Here is a 26,594-nt window from a genome sequence, read left to right as displayed (position 1 = left end):
ATAAAGGTAAGAGGTTAGGACCTGCCAAGGGATGAGGCCCTGGTAAAACAGCAAGTTGTCAGGTGAAATCTCTGGAGGGTTATGCCCTAGGAACAGGAATGACTCAGAAGTAGAATCTTAGCCTTACCAAAACTGCAACGTAGACTTGTGTCATCTTGGTCTCTCAGTGGATAAAGGTGATCAGCTCGCATTATGCTGTCCAAAAGAGGAAAGTTTAAATCATTTCTGATTGAATAGAATGTCATCTGGAGCCTGTACAAATTTAAACAAAAGTTCCAAAATTTGATGATAATTATTAAACATCCTAAGGGTTAGGACCAGAGACCCCAAAACAAGGGGAAAATCAAACACTAGAAACTGACATACAGGTGATCAAAATTTTGCAATTAGTAGACAAGGAATTTTTTGATATAACTACTATTGACCCTTGAACAACATGGGTTTGCACTGGGATTTTTTTCAGTAAATACAGTACTACGTGATTTGCAGTTGTCTGAATCCACAGATGAGGAGCACAGGATGTGGAATGCTGATTATGGGACTTGAGCATCCATGTATTTTGGTATCCTCGGCAGGTCCTGGAACCAATCCCCTGAGGGACACTGTAATATGTTCAATAAAATAATAGTTTAAGAATTTTACCATAAAAATAGAATATATAGAAAGTATACAAAATATAAAATATAGAATATACAATAAAAATAAAATGACTGCCTTAAAATGTCAAATACATGGCTTTAACAGTAAATTAAACAGTGTAAAGTGAGAATGAAAAAGATGTAAAATATAGAAAAGGGGATAAGGGACATATTGGGCACATTAAAAAGTTCTAACATACCAGTAATTTGTTATCTATAAGGAAAGAAGAGAAAATGAGACAGAAACAATATCTGAAGAGATTGTATCTGGAATTTCTCAAAATTGATAAACCCACAGATTCAAGAATTTCTGAGAACCCCAATAAAGATACATTCAATAAAAATCACACCTAGACATATCAAGATTACATTGACAAAAACCAAAGACAAAAAAATAAAATCTTAAAAGCAGGTTGGAGGGCAAAGGGTACATTACAACCAAAGGAACAATAATATGACTTGGCAACTGGTTTCTCAGTGGAAATGAAAACTAAATGGATGACATATTGAAACTGAAATAAAATACTGGCCAACCTTGAATTCCATACTCAGTGAAAATACTTTTCAAAAATGCAAGTGAAATAAAGATATTGTCAGATGAACAATAAGTAAGAGATGTTGTCACCAGTACACTTATCCTAAAAAAATGCACAATGAAGTACTTGGGGTAGAAATAAAATTATTCTAGATGGAAACAAAAAAATATGTAATAGAATGAAGAACACATGAAAGGGTAAATGTGCATAAATTTAAAAACTGAATAGAATTATAATACAATTGTCTTCCATTTAAAATTTGTATAGAATTAAAATACATGACAACAATATTGGAAAATGTGGTAGGGAATAAAGTGGATTAATAGATTGGAAGATTCTAGTATTATTGGGGGAGTAGTGGAAGATATATGTATCTTATAAAATTATTTGAGTCATTCAAAAGAAGTTAAGAAGGGAGAGAAATATAGAACAGGAAGATATAATGAAAAAGAAATAGCAAGATGGTGGGTATAAATAAAAAGATATGAGTAATTGCATTATATATAATGGATTAAATTCTCCATTAAAAACCTAAAGGTGGAAGGTTAAATATAAAGCAATTATATGCTGTTAATAAATTTTAAAGCAGAAAAATAGAAGAGTGAAGATAATATGCCATGCATATGCTAACTGAAAGAAATCTGGTGTGTCCATAATAATATTACAGAAAACAAGAAGAAGTTTTAGAGATAAAAAAGGGATATTTCAAAATGGTGCTGTGGGGTACAGATATCTTTTCTAGTGTTTCTGGAAACAGAAATCAGATATTCCATGTAAAAGAATGAAGTTTGACTCCTCTCTTGCACCATTAACAAAAAATTAACTCAAATGGATTAAAGACTTAAATGTAAGACTTGAAACCCATGAAACTCCTAGAAGAAAACAAAGGAAAAAAGTTCCTTGACATGGGTCTTGGTAACAATTTTTTGGAAATCACACCTAAAGTACAAGCAGCAAAATAAAAAATAAACAAGTGGGACTATATCAAATTTAAAAGCTTTTGCATAGCAAAAGAATCCATCAACAAAGTGAAGCAACAACCTACAGAATGGGAAAAAATATTTGCAAATCATCTATATGATAAGGGGTTACTATCCGAAATATAGAACTCATACATCTCAATAGCAAAAAAACAAAGAATCCAATTCAAAAATGAGCAAAGGACCTGAACGCACATTTTTCCAAAGAAGATATTCCAATGGCTAACAGGTACATGAAAAGGTGCTCAATATCACTAGTCATCAGGGAAATGCAAATCAAAACTACAATGAGATGTCACCTCACACCTCACACCTGTTAGAATGGCTTTTATCAAAAAGACAAGTAATAACAAATGCTGGCATGGATGTGGAGAAAAGGGGACCTTTGTGCACTGTTGGTGAGAATGTAAATTGGCTGCAGCCACTGTGGAAAATGGTATGGAGGTTCCTCAAAAACTTAGAAACAGAACTACCATATGATTCAGCAATTCCACTTCTGAGAATATATCTGAAGGAAACAAAAACACTAACTTGAAAAGATATCTGTACCCCCATGTTCATAGCAGCATTATTTACAATAGCTAAATATGGAAATGACCTGTGTCCATTGATAGAAGAATGAATAAAAACGTTGTGAGAAAGAAAAGAGAAAGAAATTATATATACACATATAATTCACCCATAAAGAACGATGCAATCCTACCATTTGTGACAACATGGATGGATCTTGAAGGCATTATGCTAAGTGAAATAAGACAGAGAAAGACAAATACTATATGTTCTCACTTACATGCAGAATCTGAAAACAAAACAAAACAAAAAAACAAAAAAACCCCACTAAACTCAGAAAAAGATCAGATTTGTGGTCACCAGAGGTGGGGGATAGGGGGGTTGGGGAATTGGAGAAAAGAGGTAAAAACCTACAAACTTCCAGTTATAAGGTAAATAAGTACGAGGGATGTAAAGTATAACATGAAGACTACAGTCAACATAGCTGTATGGTACAATATATAGGAAAAATGTTAAGAGAGTAGGTCTTTAGAGTTCTCATCATGAGGAGAATATTTTTTCTTTTGTTTTTATTGTATCTACATGAGATGATGGATGTTAACTAAACCTATTGTGATAATCATTTTGTACCACATTTAAACAAAGCATCATGCTGACAAACTTATACAGTGATGTTTGTCAATTATTTTTCAATACAACTGAAAAAAAGGAAATTTAAAAAATGGTAAAATGGTCAATTCACCAGAAAAATATAAAAATTCAAATGTATATGCCTCTGATAACATAAATTTAAATACTTATAAAGAAAAAAATTGATAATGCTCAAAAGGAAAGCCAGATATATCTAGTATTGCACTGTAAGATATGAACACACCTTTCACAATAACCAACAGTATGAGCAGATAGTAAATCAGTAAGAATATGAACAATCTGAACAACAAAATTAACTAATTGAAATATGTATCAGAAAAATAAAAATCCTAATAAACATTAGCAAATCAAGCCCAATGATTTATTTCAGAAATGCAAGGTAAGTTTAATGTTTGAAAACCAATAAAATTCACCGCAAAAACGCATATGATAATTCTAGATAGATGACTAAAATACATTTGACAAAATTCAATACTCAGCCAAGATTTTTAAAAAATCGTAGCAAACTAGGAATATAAGGGAATTTTCTTAATTGGAAAAGGGGTATCTTCAAAAAATATAGTAAGAATCATACTTTAATGAAGTATTGTAAACTTTCCCCTGAATTTGGGAACAAGAGGAGTGTATTTACTATCACCATTCTAGTCAACATTGTATTATAGGTATTACCTAATGCAAATAAGCCAGACAAAGAAATAAAAGGTATTGATTGAGATTGGAAAAGAATAATGAAACTTGTCTTTATTCTCAGATGATATCATTGAGTATGAAGATAATCCACAAGCTCCTACATAAAAAGTAAATATTAGAAATGAGAAGACAGATTGGCAATTTCAATGGATACAAGGCCAATGAACAACTTTTGACTGTATTTCTAAATACTAGCATTAAAGAAATGGAAGGTAAAAGTTTTACAATGTCATTTATAATACTATTAAAATATCAATTACCTAGGAAGAAATTTAAGGGAAGTTGTGCATTGCACTAAAAACTGTAAAATATTACTGACTGAAATAAAGTCTTAAACAAATAGACGAATATACTATGCTCCTGGAATAAAAAGCTCACAATTGTAAATACGTGAAATCTCTCCAAGTATTTCATGGATTTAACACAATTCAAATTAACCCCCAGATTTCTTTTTTTCTTCTTCTTTTTAAAAATATTTATTTATTTAGGCTGCACTGTATGGCTTGTGGGATCTTAGTTCCCTGACCAGGGATCAAACCCAGGCCCTCAGCAGTGAAAGCACTGAGTCCTAACCACTGGACCACCAGGGAATTCCATCCCCCTCCCCAGATTTCTTTTTAAATTGATAAATTGTTTCTCAAAATATGGATATGAAAAGTTCAAAGAATATCCAAGTTTGTATTGCAGAAAAGAATAAACCTGGAGGATTTACACTATCAAATTTCAAGATTTACGATGCAAAAAGTAATTAAGACGTTTTGACCATATGACGCAGCAATCCCACTACTGGGCATATACCCAGAGAAAACCATAATTCAAAAAGACACATGCACCGCAATGTTCATTGCAGCATTATTTACAATAGCCAGGTCATGGAAGCAACCTAAATGCCCATCAACAGACGAATGGATAAAGAAGATGTGGTACATATATACAATGGAATATTACTCATCCATGAAAAGGAACAAAATTGGGTCATTTGTAGAGACATGGATGGACCTAGAGACTGTCATACAGAGTGAAGTAAGTCAGAAAGAGAAAAACAAATATCATATATTAATGCATATATGTGGAACCTAGAAAAATGGTATAGATGAACTGGTTTGCAGGGCAGAAATAGAGACACAGATGTAGAGAACAAACGTATGGACACCAAGGGGGGAAAGTGGTGGGGGCGATGGTGGTGGTGGGATGAATTGGGAGATTGGGATTGACATATATACACTAATATGTATAAAATAGATAACTAATTAGAATCTGCTGTATAAAAAATAAATAAAATTCAAAAATAAAAAAAGACAGTTTGGTATTGGTGCAAAGGTAGCTAATAAATTATGGAATAGAGTCCACAAACTGGATCCCCACACATGATTTTCATCAAAGACTCCACTGCAATTAATAAAAGAAAGAAAATGTACTTTGTAAATTGAATATCTACATGGAAGAAAATAAACTTGATACCATAATTGGAGATTGATCATATGTCTAAATATGAGAGCTGAAAGAATAAAACTTCTAGAGGAAAACATAGAAGAATATCTTAATGAACTTGGAATAAGGAAAGAATTCTTTATCAGCACACCAAAATCACTAATTATAAAATTTTTTAATTGCTAAATTTCGCTTCATTAAAAGTTAGAACTTCTGTTTATTGTAAAACACTACTAAGAAAATAAAGAAAGGGCAAGCTATGAACTAAGAGATTTTTCAGAATACACAATATTTGCAAAGTTCTCATGTCTAGAAAAAATTAAGTGCTTCTATAAATAAATGAGAAAAAGGGAAACCCCACTTTAAAAATGGGTAAAGAATTGAAGAGACACTTGACATAAGAGGAAATAAAAATGACAATAAGCAGGTGAAAAGGTGATAAACATCCTCACTGTTAGGGGTAGTGCAAATGAAAACCACGATGACATACCACTGCGCACATACCAGATGGAAAAGAGGGCCAACAGTACCAACACTTGGCAAGAATTTGGAGCAACAAGAACTCTCTTACAAGTCCATTGATGGAACTGTAAAATAGTACAACTTCTAAAAAAAGGTTAGTACCTATTGTAGCTAATCATAAGCCTACTTTACAATACAGCAATTCCATTCTTGAGTATATAGCCAACATAAATGAGTTGATGTCCACCATAAAATATGTGCAAGGATGTTCACAGCAGCTTTATACAAAATAGTCAAAAACTAGAAAAAATATCCATCAACAGTAAATGGATAAGGATAATGTGCTATATTACTACAGTGGAATAATAACAAAGCAATTAAAAAAAAACCCTAGTGATACACGCAACTATATGGATGGATCTCACAAATATAATGTTGAGTGAAAAAAGTGAGAGGCAAGAATACATTCCATATGATTCTATCTACATGAAGTTTAAAAACAGGCAAAACTAACATGTGGTGATAAAAATCAAATAGCAGGGAAAGGAGCATTCTGTCAATAATCTGTTGGAAATAATCATCTGTATTATAATAAATGTGTGTGCATGTGTATGTGTGTATATATGCATATACACATATATATGCACTCACACATACATGTGTGTGTCTGTCTGAGTGTATTATTAGTATACTGTTATTTTGTTTGGAGTACTTTACTGTATATAATTTATACCTTAAATACAATTTAAGATATACGAGACTATTATAAATAATTTTATACATTTCTCAGTTTAGATGAAAAGGACAAACTATACTTGGAAGCTGCAGTCAAGTAAAATTGACACAAGAAGAACTAGAAAATCTTAACCATCTTAGATTCCATAAATAAATTGAATCTGTTGTTACAAACCTTCCTACAAATATACTCTGTGCCAGAGAGCCGTGCTGGTGAATTCTTCCAAGTACTTAAACAAATTTACCCAGTATCTCCCAGAGAATAGGAAAAAAGGAACAACTCCCTCACTTTTATGAGGCTAGCATGACTTGATACCCAAGCTGATAATAATAATAACAAAAATATTACTGACTTTTATCTCTTGATAACATAGATATTATAAATAAAATAGTAATACATCCAAACCAGTAACATATGGAAAGACAATGCAAAAGGACCAAGAGGGGATTATTTCAGGAAAGGAAAATTGGTTTAGTACTAAAAAATAAATAATTTCATGTAATGTAAAAAAAGACAGAATTACATGATTATTTCAAAATAGATTCAGACAGTAACATCTGATAAAATTCAAGACCTCAAGGACATAACACTGAGTGAAAGAAGCCAGACACAAAAGAGCACACACTATCCCATTTTTATCAGATTCGAAACAGGTAAAACTGGTGGTGTTAGAAGTCATCATCACAGTCCCTTTTGGTAACAGGAAGGCGGTAGGACTGGGAGGAGGCATGAGCAGGTAGCGATGTGCCTGTAATGTTCTGCTTGCTGAGCTGGTTGTTGGTTGGTTATCAGGATGCATTGAATTTGCGAGAATTCTTTGAGCTATGACTTGTGATTTGTGAACATTTTTCTGTGTTATATTTCAGTAAAAAAAACATTTTTAGTACCTTATTTTGCTAAAGGAAAATAGAAATTTTTGAGATGATTCTAAAAAAAACAGCATAAAACAGGTACCCCATATTGAAAATAATCCTTCTGTTGTCATATATCCCAGCCATAGACTTTGAAGCATGTTAAGAAGATAAAAGGTCAATGCATACCAATTTGTCAATCATGAAGTACTACTTATGGGAACATACTCTTACTCCACTGCTAGGTATAAAGGGGTTGGAGAGTTTTTCTAAAGCATTCTTCAAAGTTCAGATGCTTTTCTAATTGCAAGGGGCCTATTATGTTTCTGGAGATATACATTTTAAAATGAGTATCATGGGATGATAGAAATAAATGTGTAAAATTTTATACAGCTCCTAAAATGTAAAACTGGCTTTTAAATGAAGCATAATTGCCTTAAGAAATTCAAATGCAAAGAAAACAAAGCAAAAATTTTTTAAAACCTCCCTAAGTATAAATGTATAGCAGAGCATTTTATAAATCAATCCTGATACACATAAAGAGAAATATATGTGAGATGCTAAGATTTTACATTATTGAATAAAAATCGATACTCATCCAATCAAATAACATTTGTAAGTGAAGTGAAATATACAGTGTGATGGAGCCATATTACATTATATTTTAGATGAGATTTATTATTTAAATGCTGAGTTTTCTTATTCTTTCAGTTAAAATTGGTTGAACATATACTATGTTCCATGTACTTTTCCAGGTTCTGAGGATGCATAAGCAACTTTAGCTGAGAAAAATTCCCTAGACCGTTCACTAGCAAGTAGGAATAAAAACATCATAGCTAAAGCCTGAGTCTCAAATGAAGTTAAGCATTTAAATTATACCTGGCTTTCTTCCATGCAATTTGCTCAGGTTAAAAAGCAATGAGCAAAGTGAGCTCTGAGAGAGACCAGATAACTGAAAACTCAACAGCTAAAAGCAGTTCTTCTCAAATTTTAAACGGCATCCAAATCTCTGACAACCATTATGTAAATGCGTACTCTGGGGCCAGCCAGGAATCTGCATTTTCTCTGGTTTGGTCTGGCTTGGTAAGATCCTGGATAAATTTAGTGCAGCTAGTTCCAGGACCATATTTGAAGATATGCTGACCTCTTCAAAGGAAGCAAGTGTCCAAAGACTGACCACACTTAAACTCCATTATCTCCATCCATTTTTACTTCTAACTTGTAGGAAAACATGAGTGATTGAAAATTTATTGTGGCTTTTATTTCCATTTGCAGTTAAAAACACACAGGGAACAAATAAGTTTCTCATCTGATAGGATCACAGACAATATTTTAAAGATATTTGCAAAAAATAAAACAGAGAGAAATAAAATGTAGTTTGTATATTTGCCTGAGGCATGTTTTTTTAAGATACTTAAAAAATCATCCTCATTTACCCTCTTAAGAGAAACTAAAGACACATACAAAGAAGGAATGTCTGGGAAAAAAGCCATGACTAGCAATGACCTGTTGGAAAATGAGAAACATTTTTAATTACTACCATGTTTTAGCAAGTTTTCTATATCTCCAAATCCATGGGACAATGACCGGTATTTTATGTTTCAAAAGTATACTTCAATAAATTATTTTAATAAGTTTTTACTTAGATATGATCATAATATTTGCTCTTTGAGTGATCCTGCCTTTTTCAACTGTTATTTTCTTGCTACAGTCCTCATCTTTTGAATTTTGAGGTTGTTGAGAAGAGAATTAGTTTAACAGTAAAGTGCTACATCATTTTTGTTGCCCTCTTGAGTATGTAAATATTTTCTATATGGATTCAACTCTTATACCTTTAATAGTTTATAAAATATGTCCACTTTGGACAGGCTAAATAAAGATCAACATAAGACCAAAAAAAGTTTTACATAATCATCTCAAGTCTAAATGCAGTTACATACATAGCATTCGTATTTTACACTAACTTCCGGCTCCCATTAACAAATGGGCTTTACAATTTTAATAACTCTACATCTCATTAAAAAATGTCAACTTATTTTTTGGCAAATATGATTCCAGGAAGATGTTGAAAGTACAACTGACATAGAACAGTGAATAACACCTTTGTTTAATAGCTAATATAAAACAAACCTAGTAGATAATAGTTACACAATGGGGGCTATTTAATGCTGAGTTGTAGGATATGAAAAAATGTTTTCAATTCACTTGGGGGAGTAAGCCACTTCTAGATGTCAGATGTTTGGTGATGCATTGTAGCATGGTGGACAGAAATACCCAGGGAATTCCTATGTAAAGCCATATCTCAAAGCCTGAGTGATGTCACAGTGAGTGATGATAGAAATTTGAGAGATGAGATGCTATATGAATGTATGGACATTTGTAAGTAGTGGCTGCACTACATAGAAGAGTCTTGAAGATAATCTTAATCTAAGCCAACATTTCCCAAACTTGCCACTGAGATACTATCTAGAGCCTTAAATCAAAACAAGATCCCATTTATTTCAAAGCAGTTACAACTAATACTCAAGGAATAAACTGATCACCTGGTAGGATCTGGTACAATGATTCATAATGCTTTTATTTATTTATTTATGCATTCAATCATTCATTCATTCATTCATTTGCCGGGCCACGCGGCTTGTGGTATCTTAGTTCCCGGACGTGGGATTGAACCCGGGCCCTCAGCAGTGAGAGCGTGGAGTCCTAACCACTGGACCGCCAGGGAATTCCCCATAATGTTTTTAAATTTGTAGAAATACCAAAACCAAGTGTTGCTAGTGAAAATACCACTTTCCCAATTGCCATACTAGTTTGGGTTTAAAATAGATTTTTCTTCTGGGGATTCAGTCACTTCCTGTTTGTCTCATATTTAAACCAAAAACAAACCAAAACAAACCAAAACAAAAAACCATAGCAACTACTTTCTGCAGAATGCGAGCATGCATTTATAAAGGGTGAAACTCAATGGAATGTTAGTTCTCTGGGTTACTTCTAATCAAAATTTTCTCAAAAATGGGCCAATAAAAGTGGAAAAAACAAAGCATCTTTTTAGGCCAGGGTATCAGTGCTACTCTCAGTATTTTACGCAATATGATGCTGAACAACAAATTGGGAAATTAATGTGGCAAATATCGAATTTGACTGAACTAATATTACTGAAGGTGAGTGGAGATGTGTGTGAACTTCTGGAATTTTTGGAGCAAACAACATGTTACTAGCACCCATAAATTAGAATATACTAAGGAGTATCCCTTCTCTTAATCCAATATACCAACTCTTGAAGGTAAAAAGAATGTTAACGAGAATATCTAGAAGAGTGTATATGAAAAATATCCAATTCCATTATATATATATACAGATGTTACCGTTCTCATTTACAATGAAGTGAGATGCTCCTAACCATCAAGAAAGCCAACTAAATCTCATTTTTACTTAAAAAATCAGAAAATCAATTTGTTCAAAATATATTAGGCATTTATTATGCCATGCACTTTATTGAGGAGTAAAAATTCAAAAAAACATGGCCTTGCAAGATGCTTACAATATTAGAAATATATAAGCAAATCTCTAATGACAGTAAAGTGTGATAAAAATATAAAATTTTGGGATTTAGCACTTCATTCATAATTGGCTTCAAAGAGATCTTTAAAACAGGAAAAAATGCTAGCCATTATAAAATGTTGCAAAATTTGTAAATATAGATGGTAAATCAAAGAGATTAAAAATTTCTTGGCATCCCACCTTTATACATTCCTGTATTTTTCTTCTGATTATAAACACACCAAAAATTTTAAGGGTCTAGAATGAGACTAGATCTTTCCAGATACACAGATTTTTCACATGCCTATTTTAGAATAGTTCCTTTCTGAAATATTCAGTTATTTACTGAGAGGTTAAATAGCTTCTTTTGGTTATGTAATCTGACCTGTAAAACAGACTGGATAGCAAGAGGTAGTTTGTTTCATCTATTATTTAAAACAGATTTTCTAGCAGCACACTCTAACACTGAGTTTAAAAGTAGTTTCAGGTGTTGAAACTTTCTATGATGCTTTGCTCCATCAACTGCCACTGAAAGTGGCATATCCTCTATTCATAACTCACTTTATTTCCCAAGACACTCCTAAGAAACTTCAGGCTAAGGTCAATTGTAAGAAACATATCCTTGGGCAGAATATAATTACTAGTTATTTCTAGAATTAATTTTTTACTATAGGTATTTCCCCTCAAAATACACCAAGGATAGCATTTAAGATATAACTTTTTCCTTACATCTAGTTAGGAACACTAGATGTGTTCAAATAAATAAATTAGAGGTTAAATATATTGAGAATTTTTAAAAAATGATAGTTCAAACTCTAATTTTCAAATTATCCAACTTGGTACCTTTTAAAGAAAAACATATAAAGAAAACAGATTTTCTATATGTTTGATATATTTCAAAACTTCCTTGCCCATACTTAAATCATCATGATTTCTCCCCACAGTATATGTTCTGTTCCACATGTAGTGTACTAGTAATACTTAAGGATTGGGCTGGAATGTTTGTATCAATCAATTATAAATTGAAACAAGTTTAAAAACAGCCCCTGACACCTCATAGCCCATGAGGATGTCACTGTCAAAAAAACAGAAAATAACAAATGTTGTTGAAGATATAGAGAAATCGGAACACTTGTGTACTGTTGGTGGGAATGTAAAATGGTATAGCCACTATGGAAAACAGAAATCAGAAACAGAATTACCATGAGATTCAGCATTTGCATTTCTGGGTATATATCCAAAATAATTGAAAGCAGAGTCTGGAAGAGATAATTGCACACATATGTTCATAGCAGCATTATTCACAATAGCCAAAAGGTAAAAGCAACCCAAGTGTCCCTCAACAGATGGATGGATAAAAAATGTCGTATATACAGACAATGGAATACTATTCAGTATTTAAAAGGAAGAAGTTTTGACATGATACAACATGAATGAACCTTGAGGAACTTATACCAAGTGAATTAAGCTAGTTAAAAAAAGATAAATATTGTATGATTCTATTTATATGAGGTACCTAGAGTAGTCAAACTCAGAGAAAGAAAGTAGAATGGTGGTTGCCAGGGGCTGATGGGGAGGGAGGAATGGAAAATTCTTGTTTAATGTGTGTAGAGTTTCAGTTTTGCGAGATGACAAAGTCATGGAGATTAGTTCCACAGCGTGAGTATACTTGACACTACTGAACTGTACACTTAAAAATGCGTAAGATGGTAAATTGTGTGTGTGTGTTTTACCACAATGGAAAAAAAGTTAAATTAAAAAAAGTCCCCGATCTTTAAGAAGGCAACTAAGGAAACATTTTACATTCTTATTATTTCTGGAGCCACGGTTCGTCTAGCATGATTATGCTGAAACTATCTTTTTAAAAACTAATTCAAATACCCCAAGTTTTTAAAACGTTAAATTAGTGAGGAAAAACAAAGCATTATTTATCATCCCTTGGGAGTATCCATAAGCCAAACACCTTTGCTTAGGGCAATATTCATAAAGAAAGACCAGAGAAAAAGAAAGAAGAGAGCTCTTTACACGTGACATATGAGGATATCGTAGAATTTGCTCTGGCTTGTGATAAATATATACAGAGCAAATCAAATTACAGGATGTCCTATTTTAAGAAATCCCATTTTCTACACAAATGAAATAGGGCTTAATTTATCACATTCTGAAAGTATCCTTTAATATTCTTTGAAATAAGGGATTCCATTACATCACTTAGCTTATATGTGAAGACTAAAGTACTTGTCTCAAGAGGTGGAGGCAGTGGCAACGTGTTAAAAACCACTGTCCATTGGAAATCAATCCATAACAAAGATGACACTTCTAAAATTATAATGTAAATCAATGAGGGAATATATGATTCCATTTTCAAAAATGTGCTTCATGTTCAAATGTCCAGGAATGCATCTATTGTGTAAAACAGCATCTAGTTTTAGTCATATATGGCATAATTCAAAAACAAAAACCACACTCAACCCTATATCTCTGGGTTAGTAAGGCAGGAGGAACAAAAATGAGCCATATCTCAGGTGCTGGGGGATGTTATTTGATGAATTAACTAGGAGCCTAGAGGAAACTAAAGTTGCTGCCCTCTGACTGGAACATTCAAGTTTATCATTTGTGTGTAACATAAAAGGGCAATTTAGATGTTAAAATTTAATCAACATGAAACATTAATGCCTTAGGTTGAAACAGAGAATAGCACAATAATGGCATTAGAAAGGGTGAAAATAGCACCATTACTCTCATTGACATCATCAACGTGTTTGCTTCAGTGAACTGTACCTCCAAAATGGAAAAACAAAAAATTCATTTGTAAGGAAATTATCATCAATACTTAGCTTTCTTCTTGCCCAACTGCAGAATGACCTACATTCTACAAAGGATACAAAAACATCTAACTGAAATATAGATTTTTCTTTATTTACAACAGCAACATTTGGTAGATTTCCCTGACCTTCTTTTGGTTAATATGACTCATTAGGAAAATTTATAATAAAAGTTGATCATTACCAAATGAAAAAATGAAATATTACTTTTGGGTGGCCACTAAGTAGTGTTTAATATTCACTAAACAAACATTCATTTGGTCATCTGCCTGCAAGTCATTAATTTCCTACTATGTGCCAGACACATAGTAATGCATATGTATATATATATGTGCAGACCTATTAAATATAGGTGGGTTTTGGAATGAGAACCAGAAGACCTTGCTTCTGAGATAGTACACCCCTCCCAGCCTCTCCCAAGTACCATTTCTATAGCGATGATTCCTACATCTGTAGCTCTAGCCCTAACTTCTCTTATGAGCTTCAGAATCATATTTCTAACTACCAACCAGACATTTCTATCTAGAAATCCCACAGGCACTTCAAATTTCACAAGGTCAAATTGTAACAGTCCTGTATGTATGCATGTCCGTGCTCATACGTGCCAGGCACTCACAATGTACTTTCAAACCAATATTAACTCTGCCCACTCTTATTTTACTTGCCAGACCCAGCTCAAGTATTGACTCTTCTGGGAGCTCTCCATGACCTTTCTAGCAGAATTAATTGTTACTCTCTCCATATTCCCGTTGTACATACTATATACCCTTAATACAATATTTACTTTTTCTTGTCATTAGTGAATTTTTATAATTAATGAATTAGGTATCTTTTGCCTTTGCTACATCATAAACCTTTATGGCAGATGTCCTGTTTCATTGTTGCTGTCTCATTTTTGTGTCTGAATGGATTAATTTAAAAACACTCAAATAAAATGGTGTTTTTACAAGGAAATTCTGTTTCAGTAGGTCTGAGCTGAGACTTGAGTCATGGCAACGTCCTGTAGCCACATTGCCCTTTCAGTGATACCACACTCCAATGATAGATGTGCCTGGGTTTGCAGCAGGCCAGTAGTGGGAAATACTTTTAGGCAGCCCTTTCAGCAGCTCTTAAAATAACACCCCTTAAAGCAAACACCTATGGCCTATGAAGCCTTTCTTTGACTTTAGTACATGTCATTCTCACTGAACTGCATCCCTGAGCAGCTCATATGGTGACATGTTTAATGTAGCTGGGTTACCCAAGGCTTGCAGAGATTAGGCAGCTGTCAGTAAAACATTCAGGAGGGCTTTGTGAATTGCTTTCTAAAATCACTCTAAATTAGCAATTAATGGAAAAATTTTGACAACTTGTTCAACACGGAGTACAGTCAGATAAAAATCAACCTCTGGAGAATTCAGCACTGTTTATCATTAATGCTAGAGTATATTTAACAGATAAATTTTTTCCAGAGTAGTCATCTCAATTTATTTCAGTGGATATCCTTGATTAGTAAATTCTTTCTCCCCCGTTTAAAGAAAATTTAGAAATTATCTCATCCATATAGTAAAGGGGAGGAACAAACTTGGGGAGGAATATATGAATATGTAGTTAGGGATAAATGGAATTAATCTTTTTTTATGCATTGCTATAAGTAACTAACGTTTTTCAGGGAACAGTGATAGGTTATTTGTACTTAGAGACATGTATTCCATTGTTTATTTTAAGTGAACTATATGCATGGGTTCATTGAAATGCTGGTATGGTTACTTTTTCAATTACAATTACATTTTCAATTATTTCACACTCACAGGTTACACAATTAATTGTACTTCTGTAGATCACTTTGACCCAGAACTAGAAAATATTTCAAAATAATTAAACTTTACTAATATAAATACGTACAGACTTAGGCTATCTAGTTTTTTAAAAGGCTAGCCATGTGATTTGGCATCAAGGAGATACACCCTAAATTGAGAAAGTTAACAGTGAGTCAGTGATGAAGTTAAGGGCTAAGCCAGAGAACAAATCAGGGTAGAGATGTTCCTTCTATTTCTTGAAAATATGTCACGTAGAAAGCGTCACTTCCTCTGAAAATGTTCTCCCAATGTCCCAAAACGATGACAAAGTACCATAAAAATACCCTATAACCTACAAGAAGACAGGCAGTGAATACTTTGGTGAAGTTCTTGGGTAATGTTTGAAAAAGTTTTCAGCAAATACACACACACACACACACACACACACACACACACAAAGTAAAAAGAGAAACTGCCTACAAAAAAGATCTTTCAAAACTAATTTTGTAAAAAACAAAAATATTTTAAAGGAATCTTCAAATTTAAGTATTTGCAGGTGGAAATACTAAATTCCAGTGCCATCTAAAATGTATACATTTTCCTTTATCTTCTGGTATCACATATGGAAAGTTTATGAATGGATAAGCGCCATGGCCTGACCTAGAAATGAATTAGGGCAAATTTTATGGTAAAAAGGCAGGAAAACAACAATATTCCATACAATTTAAGAGTTAAAATTTTTACTCTTATTTATGCATTTACTTATTTTTTCATAGCCTTGAACTTTAGGTCTCCAGAGGCAAATACATTCATTCAGTAAATATTTACTGATTGCCTATGATTTGCTAGGCATTAGTGGAGAAATGTGAGAATATAAAGATGACACTTACATTCTCTGCTCTTAAGACACTTATAACTGACTTGGAGACACATACATGCACACAAATACATTTTACTGCTATATAACAACAACTATATAAACCTGTTAAAACAATCTCTGTAAACAAAAACTGCTTTTTTTCCTGTATTTCTTAACTCCCTTTTAGTACCACTCAGTATATTACTCAGTTGGTTCAGATTTGCAATTGAACAGCATGTAGTGGACACCAAGCCAGCATCTGAGTGCCAAAACATTTAAGGAAAAACAGACATGCCACAATACTAATACAAGGTCAGCACAACCTGGCCAGTTGTGAGGAAGGGCCAGTCTCCCTTCTCACTTCCAATATTCTCACATATGGAGAAGTACAACCTGTTTTCCTAACAATCCATGCTTTGTATTTGTCTATGCTTCAAAGTATCGATACTTTTCTTCAACCTAATCCCATTTACTTTTATTTTCCACCCCATCTTCTTGAAATAAACTTCCTGTGTCCTTGATAATCATATATTATTATATTGAGGGTCATAACATAACTACTATTTTTTAACAATATATTTATTCTACTTTAGGTAAGAATCTTTGAAATTGACAAAATTAAATCTTAATAAATTGGACTTTACAAATTAAGAATCTTATCAGAAGGAGTTGGGACGGGCTCATTTTCCTTTTTTGCAGTTTTTTCCTGTGACTTTAACTGTTAAGCAGAATTAGAAAATTTAATATGTTCAAATATAATACTTGGTATTGAAAACAGCAACAGCAAAAATATCCAGTCTATAACCTGCATCAGTATACATTCTGCCCAGCCTGCAATACGTTCTACATTTTCACACTTGGAATCCCTGTTTTGAATGATGGCACTGACACTCTGTGCAAGTTCCTTAACAAACATTCAAATATACTCACAAGTCTTAATAGTACTTAGGCAAGAAGTGAAAAAATACATATTCACTTATGGGTTTTGGAATGAGAAAACTTAAATAAGGGTTTAAGGAGAAAAAGATTGATTTGGTTTTCAGATTAACTCTAAACATTCAATCAGCAGAGCCCCTGCGTTCCTAAAGTGTTCTGACCAAATGAGATTCTGGTACAAAAAACAAGATAGTATAACAACTTTTTTTCAAAGTGAATGAAGTTTTTAAAAAGCGTGTTTAGCACCAACAACTTACAAACTACAAACATGAAGACTACAATTTACAAATGGAATGCTTCCAAAAGCCGGTAATCTAGAACTTGGAATGCATCCTCCCACTGGAACAATGCTATAAAACGACAGCTAGCTTTCCAGAACAGACGTACAAACTGTTAAAAGTGTTCTTAATATACCATCTATCTGCAATGAAAAATAACCAAAACAGCATCATCGTGATACTAGTAACAAAAAAATAATAAAAGAAAAAGAAAATATACATAATTGTAAAACCATGACTGCCTGGCCTTCAAGAGAGAATATGTAAATGACTCAGAGTGAACAGATCTAAGAATGTCAAAAATTTTTGTATAATTCAAAACAATAGTGTTGGACAGGTGTAGAAAAGTATTAAAGCAAAGTTTTGACTGCCTGAAGGACGCCTCACTCTCTAGCCCGCCTTCTCTCTTTCTTTCTCTCTCTTTGCCTAACACACTGAGCAGAGGTAAGTTGGGCCCTTTCCACCTGGAAGATAAAAGCCACACAGAGTAAAAGCACAAACACAGAGTGAAGGAGGAAAGCAAGAGGGGACTGGAAGGTGTATCTGGGCACTTTGAGGACACGGAGGCCATCCTTAGCTCCAGAGGCCAGCATAGTTCCCGTGGAGGCCGGAAGGGAGAGGCCCCCCAGCGACGAAGAGCTTCATCTCGGGCCAGTTGTAGCAGTGTGTGTAGAGCGCATTGGGGAACTCGCCGATGCCACCGAAGTGGTTCACCCACAGGTCATCGTGGTTGAGCCAGCCTCTGCCACAGGTGAGCTTGAGCTTCCTCCCTGCGGGCCCCGGAGAGAAGTGCGGGCTGGCCGAGGCCCTCTCCTCCAGGAACCTCTGCGCGCGGATGTCATAGAAGAGCAGGGAGCCGTGGCCCGTGCCCACGGTGACGATGTGCTGGTAGAAGCTCAGGGAGCGCACACCCGTGCCGCCCTCTCGGGAGCACAGGGGCCGGATGTTCTGCTGGCGCTGCCGCGGATCCAGGAAGGAGACGTGGGACTGGGAGCCCACCGCGTACAGGGACAACTCGTCGCAGTAGGTCAGGCACACGTTCTCTCGGCAGTAGGGCAGCCTGATGGACAGCAGCCTGGACAGGTTGCTCTGGGCTTTCCACAGGTGGAAGTAGCCGTCCAGGGACACGGCTCCCAGCTCCTGGTTCTTGCCGCTGAAGGCCAGGGCCCGCACCTTGCGGTTACTGGGGCTGGTGCTGGCCCTGGGGATGGTCTCCACGTCCCTGGGACGGATGTGGGCGTACACGGGGAGGCCCGCGTCGTTGTGCCAGGCGATGCTGCCGTGGAACATGTCGGGGTCCATCTTCCAGAGCGCCACGGTGCCGTCGCGGGAGCCGCTCACGGCCACCGTGTCGCTCATCCAGGCGATGGCGAAGATCCAGTCCTTGTGGCCGTGGCGGTCGCCCAGGCACACGGGGTCCAGCGTGGGCAGCTGGTAGACGGCCAGGCTGTTGGGGTTCTCGCCCCCGGTGGCCAGAAGCGTCTTGGAGGGATTCAGCTGGATGGCGTGGATGCCGCAGCTCGGCTGGGCACGGGCCGACCCGGGCCCGCGGTCCCGCATCAGGGGGATGCGCGTGATCTGGCCCGACTGCACGTCCACCACGAAGAGCGTGTTGCACTTGGTGCCGCACACCACCTGCCTGGCGTTCAGCCACTGCGACGCGAACACCTTGTTGAGGGTGCCCAGCGCCAGCTCGCGCTCCCTCAGCAGCTCGGGCAGCTTCTGCACCGCGTAGCCGCGCAGCTTGCCCTCGAAGTCCGGGAGCCCGGCGCGGCCCCGCGCCCCCACCTCGCGGCCCTTCAGGTAGTGCAGCAGCGAGCGCAGCGCCGCCGGCCGCTTGGGCTTCTTGGGAGGCAGCGGCCCGTCCCCATCCGCAGCCGCCGCCGAGCCCAGCGACGACGCCGCGAGCGCCGGCGCTTTCCGCTTCCTGCTACCTGTTTGCCTCGCCATGGTGGACGGCTGCGTCGGCCGGGGGCCGGGGCGCCGGCGGGGGACCGGGGCGGCCGCGGGGCGCGGAGCCAACAGAGTCCGGGGCGCGGCGGCGACGGAGGCGAGGGCGGCCGGGCCGGGCGAGGAGAGGCGGCCGGGGGGAGCGGAGCGCAGGCGGCGCGCGGCGGCTAGGGCGGCGGCGGCGCGAAATCGAAGCGAGGGCGGGAAGCGCCACCGCCGGCGCGGCGGGATCGAAGTCGGTGTGGGACGAGGACGACGCGGGGGGCGAGTGTGAGGGGGCGGAGGCGGCGGGGGGAGCGGGCGGGGAGCTGGTGGGAGGGAGGACACGCCGGCTGCGTGGATGGATTTGTTGGGTCTGGGATGTGCTGGGGGCCTCGCTCTAGGACCCCGAGCTGGCCATGTGCTTCTGACCTAGCTCCCCACTAAATGACTGGGGATATTTTGCCACTCTTAGGACAGCAGCCGGGCAGCCCCTCTGCTGGAACCTAAACAGTTTCAACCAAATAGATGTACATATATTTTTTCTCCTCAAATTGAGGTCTCTGATCTCCTGCAGTGCAGTGGCCTGAAGGATGCCTTCCGACTGCAGATCCCCGGGGCCCCACACTCTGGTCAGGGAGATGTCTGGGACACCTTGATCAGGTACTGCCTTGAGAACATGGCAGGCAGAGCTGACATGGGAGAAAGGGTGTTCCGTGGAGGTGCTCGCTTCCATTGTAACTCAGAGCCCTGAGAAGGTGGAGAGGAAGTGTCAAGGGGAGGGGCAGCTTCCTCCCTGCTCCTAGGTACTGTCCTCAACTCTCAGTCCCAGAGTCTCATGTGTTTGGGCATAGTCCCCTGGGGCTTTAGGGAGAGGTCCTGAGGGATGGACAAGACTTTCACAAGCAGACATGAAGATAAAGAACCTTCCAGAAGGAGGCAACCACAAGGACAAATGATGAACAAGTATAAGCGTTCAGAGGGAGGGCTTAATCTCCGGAAGTGGGTGTTTCATGCTTTGCTCTGCTGTGTCAGGGCAGCCAGTCCAGTGGCAGGCTCGTAGCCAGGCATGCTCAGTTACACAGTGATAATGTGGCTCTATGAGGCTGGTGGTTGATACCCATTCTGCACACACACCTCTCCTCCTAACAAAAATATACATGATGCTTGGTGGGTGGATGCATGGGAAAATGCATTTACTTTTCTGACCAATCAGGGGAGCCCATGGGAGCTGCTTTGTTGCTGCTTCCTCCTCCCTTCCGCTGCCCTGTTTACTGATTTTTCTTCCTGCTTCCCTCACCCTTTTTGCAATGTCACCTCAAATTGCACAAATTCCAAGTACAAACCATGGGTCATTTACACCACTCTAGTCCCGGTGCTGCATTCCAGTGTTCCCCAACACTCCCCTGCACCCCAGTTCTGATTCTTCCCCATATCATTCATCTCATAGCAACAGAAGACGGTTGCATGGGCTGGTGGTGATGAAAATGAAATTAGGGACGGCTTCATGGAGACAGCTGCATTTTGCTCCCACAAGTTGGGGTGGGGGGCATGGACAGTTCAGAAAGAGGCAACGATGTGTGAAATGGCACAGAGAGTGTAGAGAAGAGGTTCGCAAACTTTAGTGTATATTAAAATGACAGGGGCAACTTAATAAATGTACATGTACCTTGGCTGTATCCCTAAAGAGTTGATGCAGATGGTTGGGGACCACTCTTTGAGAAGCACTGGTCTAGGCTCTTCTCACCCAGATCAGGGCAGGGTGTGTTGCAGGTAGGAGAGTAACATCTTTGGTGTACTTCAGGGTTACCCTGAAAATGGACCCCTATCCAGGCGAATATTGTGAAAGCCTTAGCAATTAAAGAGGCTATGATCAGCTCGATGCCAAAGCAGCATGGCCTAGGCAGAGGAATTGTACCTAGTAAGTATATAGAACTTTTACTATATAAGCTTACACCTTTACTTATATTATTATACTAGCAAGCATCGTTGCAGCAATTTTACAAATATTACCTTGTTTAATCCACTGTTATAATAGGGTAGCTACTATTTTGTAGATGAGGGAAAACAAGGCTTGGAGAGTTATAATTTTGTCTAAAGTCAATGAAGTAGTAAGTGATGGATGCAGGATTTGAACCCAAATAGTCTGAATCCATATTCCATGCTCTTATCCACCTCTCAGAGATTAGGGATATGTCAGGGATTGAGTGAAAGGTTCTGCTAGTGATAGAGATTTAAGCCTTATTTCTTTGCATCACCAAAAATGGTGGGACCCGGCTGTGGACATCTGTGAAGTTGGACGCCATGGGTAAAGATGCTAAGAGCAGCTGTGAAAGATTCTGGAATTCAGCCTATGATCAGTGGCAAGGCTTGCTGAAAGGGGCAGGTCTATAGCTTTTCTGGCACAACAGCCAGACAGATTAACAAGGACCAGTGTAGGTCATCCTGTCATAGAATGAACAATGGGGGTATCCATAGCAAAGAAAAGCTAGAGACTACATCCATCTCTTTTTTCCTGGGACCAAGTATGCATTGAAATCTAATACTATCTCATGGAAAGGGGAAAGAATCCTTGAAATTACTGATGTTGGACTTTCTACCAGCCAGGTGTATGCAGTTTGGATTCAAATGCAATTTGGTTTAGAAAAACAAGGTCATGTGCTATATCTTCCTCCTACGTTTCATGTGAGAAGATAATACTCATTACCCATACCTCACAAGAACAAGGAGAGGGCTTTGTATGTTCTGGGGAAAGTGGTACCACAGATAGTAGAGTGGTAATCCCTTAATCACTTACTATCACTCCCAAGTCATAACCAATGCCCTTATGTCTGCAGTAGTGGAGGATGAGTACTGTAACTGCAAAACATCATGGAGATACAGGAAGGAAGACTTTCAGTTCTGGCAAAGAGAGAACACCCCTATTCCTTGCAGGCCCTCAACTCTTAGAACTAAAAAGCCCTTGAACATAGCACACGAAACAAGTAAAGGAAGTCTCTGAAAGATGGAGAGAAGTTGGAAGGACTAAGGATCTCAGAATTTGAGGAAAGACAGGGTGGTGAGTTCCCTGAGTTTCCTTATTGTGTCCCATATATTCCAGACAAGGAACTGCAGAAGCTCCAACAAGGAACCTTCAATAAGCTCAGAAAATAAGAGTTCCAAGAAAAGCCTGTCCCCTCTAGGCAAAGGATCTGGAGAAGGGAGGCCAAACAACAGAAAACCTTTCTCTCAATACTCACCCTATTTCAGCCAAACGCCAAGAGAAAAACCACCCCACCTCTCCCCACCCCCACTGTTTCAGTGCGGCCAAGTGGGAAGCTGATCTTCCGTTCTCAGTATGGCAGAAGCAGGTGCTATACCTTGATTTCCCTGCAGCGGTAGTGTCAGTGTGGTCCCAGGATGAGCTGTGCCTCCACCTGCATCCACAAACTCGGAGACCTAATGAGATGATTCGATGAGAAGCTAATCACCACTCTGCTTCACCCACCCCCCTCCACTTCACCAGTTCTCAGCAGGGCTCAGTGAGGAGCTGAGCTTCCATCTCCCAACATCAGTAAGACTGAGCACTCCCTGCACCCCTGGAATCAGCAGGGAGTGGAACCTCCACACCCACCCAACAGCAAAGAGCAAGGGACTGGGAAACAGGGTAGTTCTGTTCCCCAAGAAACAGTGAAATAAGTACACCTATAGATTCAAGAAACTGTGAACCCCAACAGCATAAGTCCACACCAAGGCACATGATAGATAAACTTATGAAGACGGAAAGCAAAGAAAAAATTTTCAAAGCAAGCAGAGAGAAGTGACACATGACTTGGAGGGGAAAACCAAATTGAACGACAGCAGACTTCTTATCTGAAATGAGGCCAGAGGAAGGGATGAAAGAAAAAATATGTTGACTGAAAATTCTATATCCAGTAACAAAACAAAACAAAACAAAACAAAAAACAAAACAAAAACAACTCAGGACTGAAGGGGAAATAAAGATATTCTCAGATGAAGGAAAACTAAGAGAATTTGTTGGTAGAGAAAACCTACCCTTGAAGGATAGCTAAAGAAAATTTTCTAGGCATATTGGTAATCATAAAAGAACACCTGGAATTTTAGAAAGAATATCAAAATGACTACAAATATGATAATATATAATAGGCTACCCCAATTCCAAGGAGTTTCTTAAATAAAATTTGATGTTTGAAGCAAAAATTACACTATCTGATGTGGAATTCAATGTATGTAGGGGGAATACTTAAGACAATGATATTTAAAAATAGGTAAGGTAGGATCCTAGAGGGGAAGATGGCAGAAGAGTAAGACGCGGAGATTACCTTCCTCCCCACAGATACACAAGAAATACATCCACACGTGGAACAACTCCTACAGGACACGCTGGCAGAAGACCTCAGACCTCCCAAAAGGCAAGAAGCTCCCCACTACCCGGGTAGGGCAAAAGAAAAAAGAACAAACAGAGACAAAAGGATAGGGATGGGACCTGCACCAGTGGGAGGGAGCAGTGAAGGAGGAGAAGTTTCCACACACTAGGAAGCCCCATTGCAGTCGGAGACTGCGGGTGGCAGAGGGGGGAAGCTTCGGAGCCATGGAGGAGAACGCAGCAACAGGGGTGCGGAGGGCAAAGCAGAGAGATTCCCGCACAGAGGATCGGTGCCGACCAGCACTCACCAGCCCGAGAGGCTTGTCTGCTCACCCACCGGGGCAGGCGGGGCTGGGAGTTGAGGCTCGGGCTTCGGTCGGAGCGCAGGGAGAGGACTGAGGTTGGCGGCGTGAACACAGCCTGCAGGGGGTTAGTGCACCACGGCTAGCCAAGAGGGAGTCCGCGGAAAAGACTGGAGCTGCCGAAGAGGCAAGAGACTTTTTCTTCCCTCTTTGTTTCCTGGTGCGCGAGGAGAGGGGATTAAGAGCGCTGCTTAAAGGAGCTCCAGAGACGGGTGCAAGCCGTGGCTAACAAAGCATAGGAGCACTCAATACATAAGACAAATACTAACAGCCATAAAAGGGGAAATCGACAGTAACACATTCATAGTAGGGGACTTTAACACCCCACTTTCACCAATGGACAGATCATCCAAAATGAAAATAAATAAGGAAACACAAGCTTTAAATGATGCATTAAACAAGATGGACTTAATTGATATTTATAGGACATTCCATCCAAAAACAACAGAATACACATTTTTCTCAGGTGCTCATGGAACATTCTCCAGGATAGATCATATCTTGGGTCACAAATCAAGCCTTGGTAAATTTAAGAAAATTGAAATTGTATCAAGTATCTTTTCCATCCACAACGCTATGAGACTAGATATCAATTACAGGAAAAGAAGAAGTAAAGCTGTCACTGCTTGCAGATGACATGATACCATACATAGAGAATCCTAAAGATGCTACCAGAAAACTACTAGAGCTAATCAATGAATTTGGTAAAGTAGCAGGATACAAAATTAACACACAGAAATCTCTGGCATTCCTATACACTAATCATGAAAAATCTGAAAGTGAAATCAAGAAAACACTCCCATTTTCCATTGCAACAAAAAGAATAAAATATCCAGGAATAAACCTACCTAAGGAGAAAAAAGACCTGTATGCAGAAAATTATAAGACACTGATGAAAGAAATTAAAGATGATACAAATAGATGGAGAGATATACCATGTCTTGGATTGGAAGAATCAACATTGTGAAAATGACTCTATTACCTGAAGCAATATACAGATTCAGTGCAATCCCTATCAATCTACCACTGGCATTTTTCACAGAACCAGAACAAAAAATTTCACAATTTGTATGGAAACACAAAAGACCCCGAATAGCCAAAGCAATCCTGAGAATGAAAAACGGAGCTGGAGGAATCAGGCTCCCTAACTTCAGACTGTGCTACAAAGCTACAGTAATCAAGACAGTATGGTACTGGCACAAAAACAGAAATATAGATCAATGGAACAGGATAGAAAGCCCAGAGATAAACCCACGCACATATGGTCACCTTATCTTTGATAAAGGAGGCAGGAATGTACAGTGGAGAAAGGACAGCCTCTTCAATAAGTGGTGCTGGGAAAACTGGACAGGTACATGTAAAAGTATGAGATTAGATCACTCCCTAACACCATACACAAAAATAAACTCAAAATGGATTAAAGACCTAAATGTAAGGCCAGAAACTATCAAACTCTTAGAGGAAAAGATAGGCAGAACACTCTATGACATAAATCACAGCAAGATCCTTTTTGACCCACCTCCTAGAGAAATGGAAATAAAAACAAAAATGAACAAATGGGACCTAATGAAACTTCAAAGCTTTTGCACAGCAAAGGAAACCATAAACAAGACCAAAAGACAACCCTCAGAAGGGGAGAAAATATTTACAAATGAAGTAACTGACAAAGGATTAATCTCCAAAATTTATAAGCAGCTCAATAACAGAAAAACAAACAACCCAATCCCAAAATGGGCAGAAGACCTAAATAGACATTTCTCCAAAGAAGATATACAGACTTCCAGCAAACACATGAAAGAAGGCTCAACATCATTAATCATTAGAGAAATGCAAATCAAAACTACAATGAGATATCATCTCACACCAGTCAGAATGGCCATCATCAAAAAATTCTGGAGAGGGTGTGGAGAAAAGGGAACACTCTTGCACTGCTGGTGGGAATGTGAATTGGTACAGCCACTATGGAGAACAATATGGAGGTTCCTTAAAAAACTACAAATAGAACTACCATACAACCCAGCAATCCCACTACTGGGCATATACCCTGAGAAAACCATAATTCAAAAAGAGTCATGTAGCAAAATGTTCATTGCAGCTCTATTTACAATAGCCCAGAGATGGAAACAACCTAAGTGTCCATCATCGGATGAATGGATAAAGAAGATGTGGCCCATATATACAATGGAATATTACTCAGCCATAAAAAGAAACGAAATTGAGCTATTTGTAATGAGGT

The 26,594-nt window shown here is 38.3% G+C and overlaps 1 protein-coding gene across 2 annotated transcripts in view; it reads right to left on the bottom strand.

Moving 5' to 3' along the window:
* Positions 1 to 26,594, bottom strand: part of LOC111168024 (DDB1- and CUL4-associated factor 12-like protein 2) — a 216,700-nt gene that overhangs the window by 30,823 nt on the left and 159,283 nt on the right. Inside the window, exon 4 of one of the 2 annotated variants that reach the window (XR_016391277.1) lies at positions 128 to 195. Coding sequence is in view for 1 of the 2 variants with exons in the window: in XM_089904102.1 (XP_089760228.1) it covers positions 18,275 to 19,651 (1,377 nt within the window). In the remaining variant the exon portion in view is untranslated. Of the gene's footprint in view, positions 1 to 127; positions 25,811 to 26,594 lie in introns of those variants that run through there. The other variant, XM_089904102.1, reaches the window with a different exon arrangement.

The sequence above is a fragment of the Delphinapterus leucas genome, chromosome X (genome assembly GCF_059928025.1).
Source record: "Delphinapterus leucas isolate spDelLeu-1000000601 "Yukka" chromosome X, BTC_Dleu_Yukka2, whole genome shotgun sequence".
Classification (NCBI taxonomy): domain Eukaryota; kingdom Metazoa; phylum Chordata; class Mammalia; order Artiodactyla; family Monodontidae; genus Delphinapterus; species Delphinapterus leucas.
Note: the sequence above shows the minus strand (reverse complement) of the source record. Positions and strands in the feature narration are given on the sequence as shown.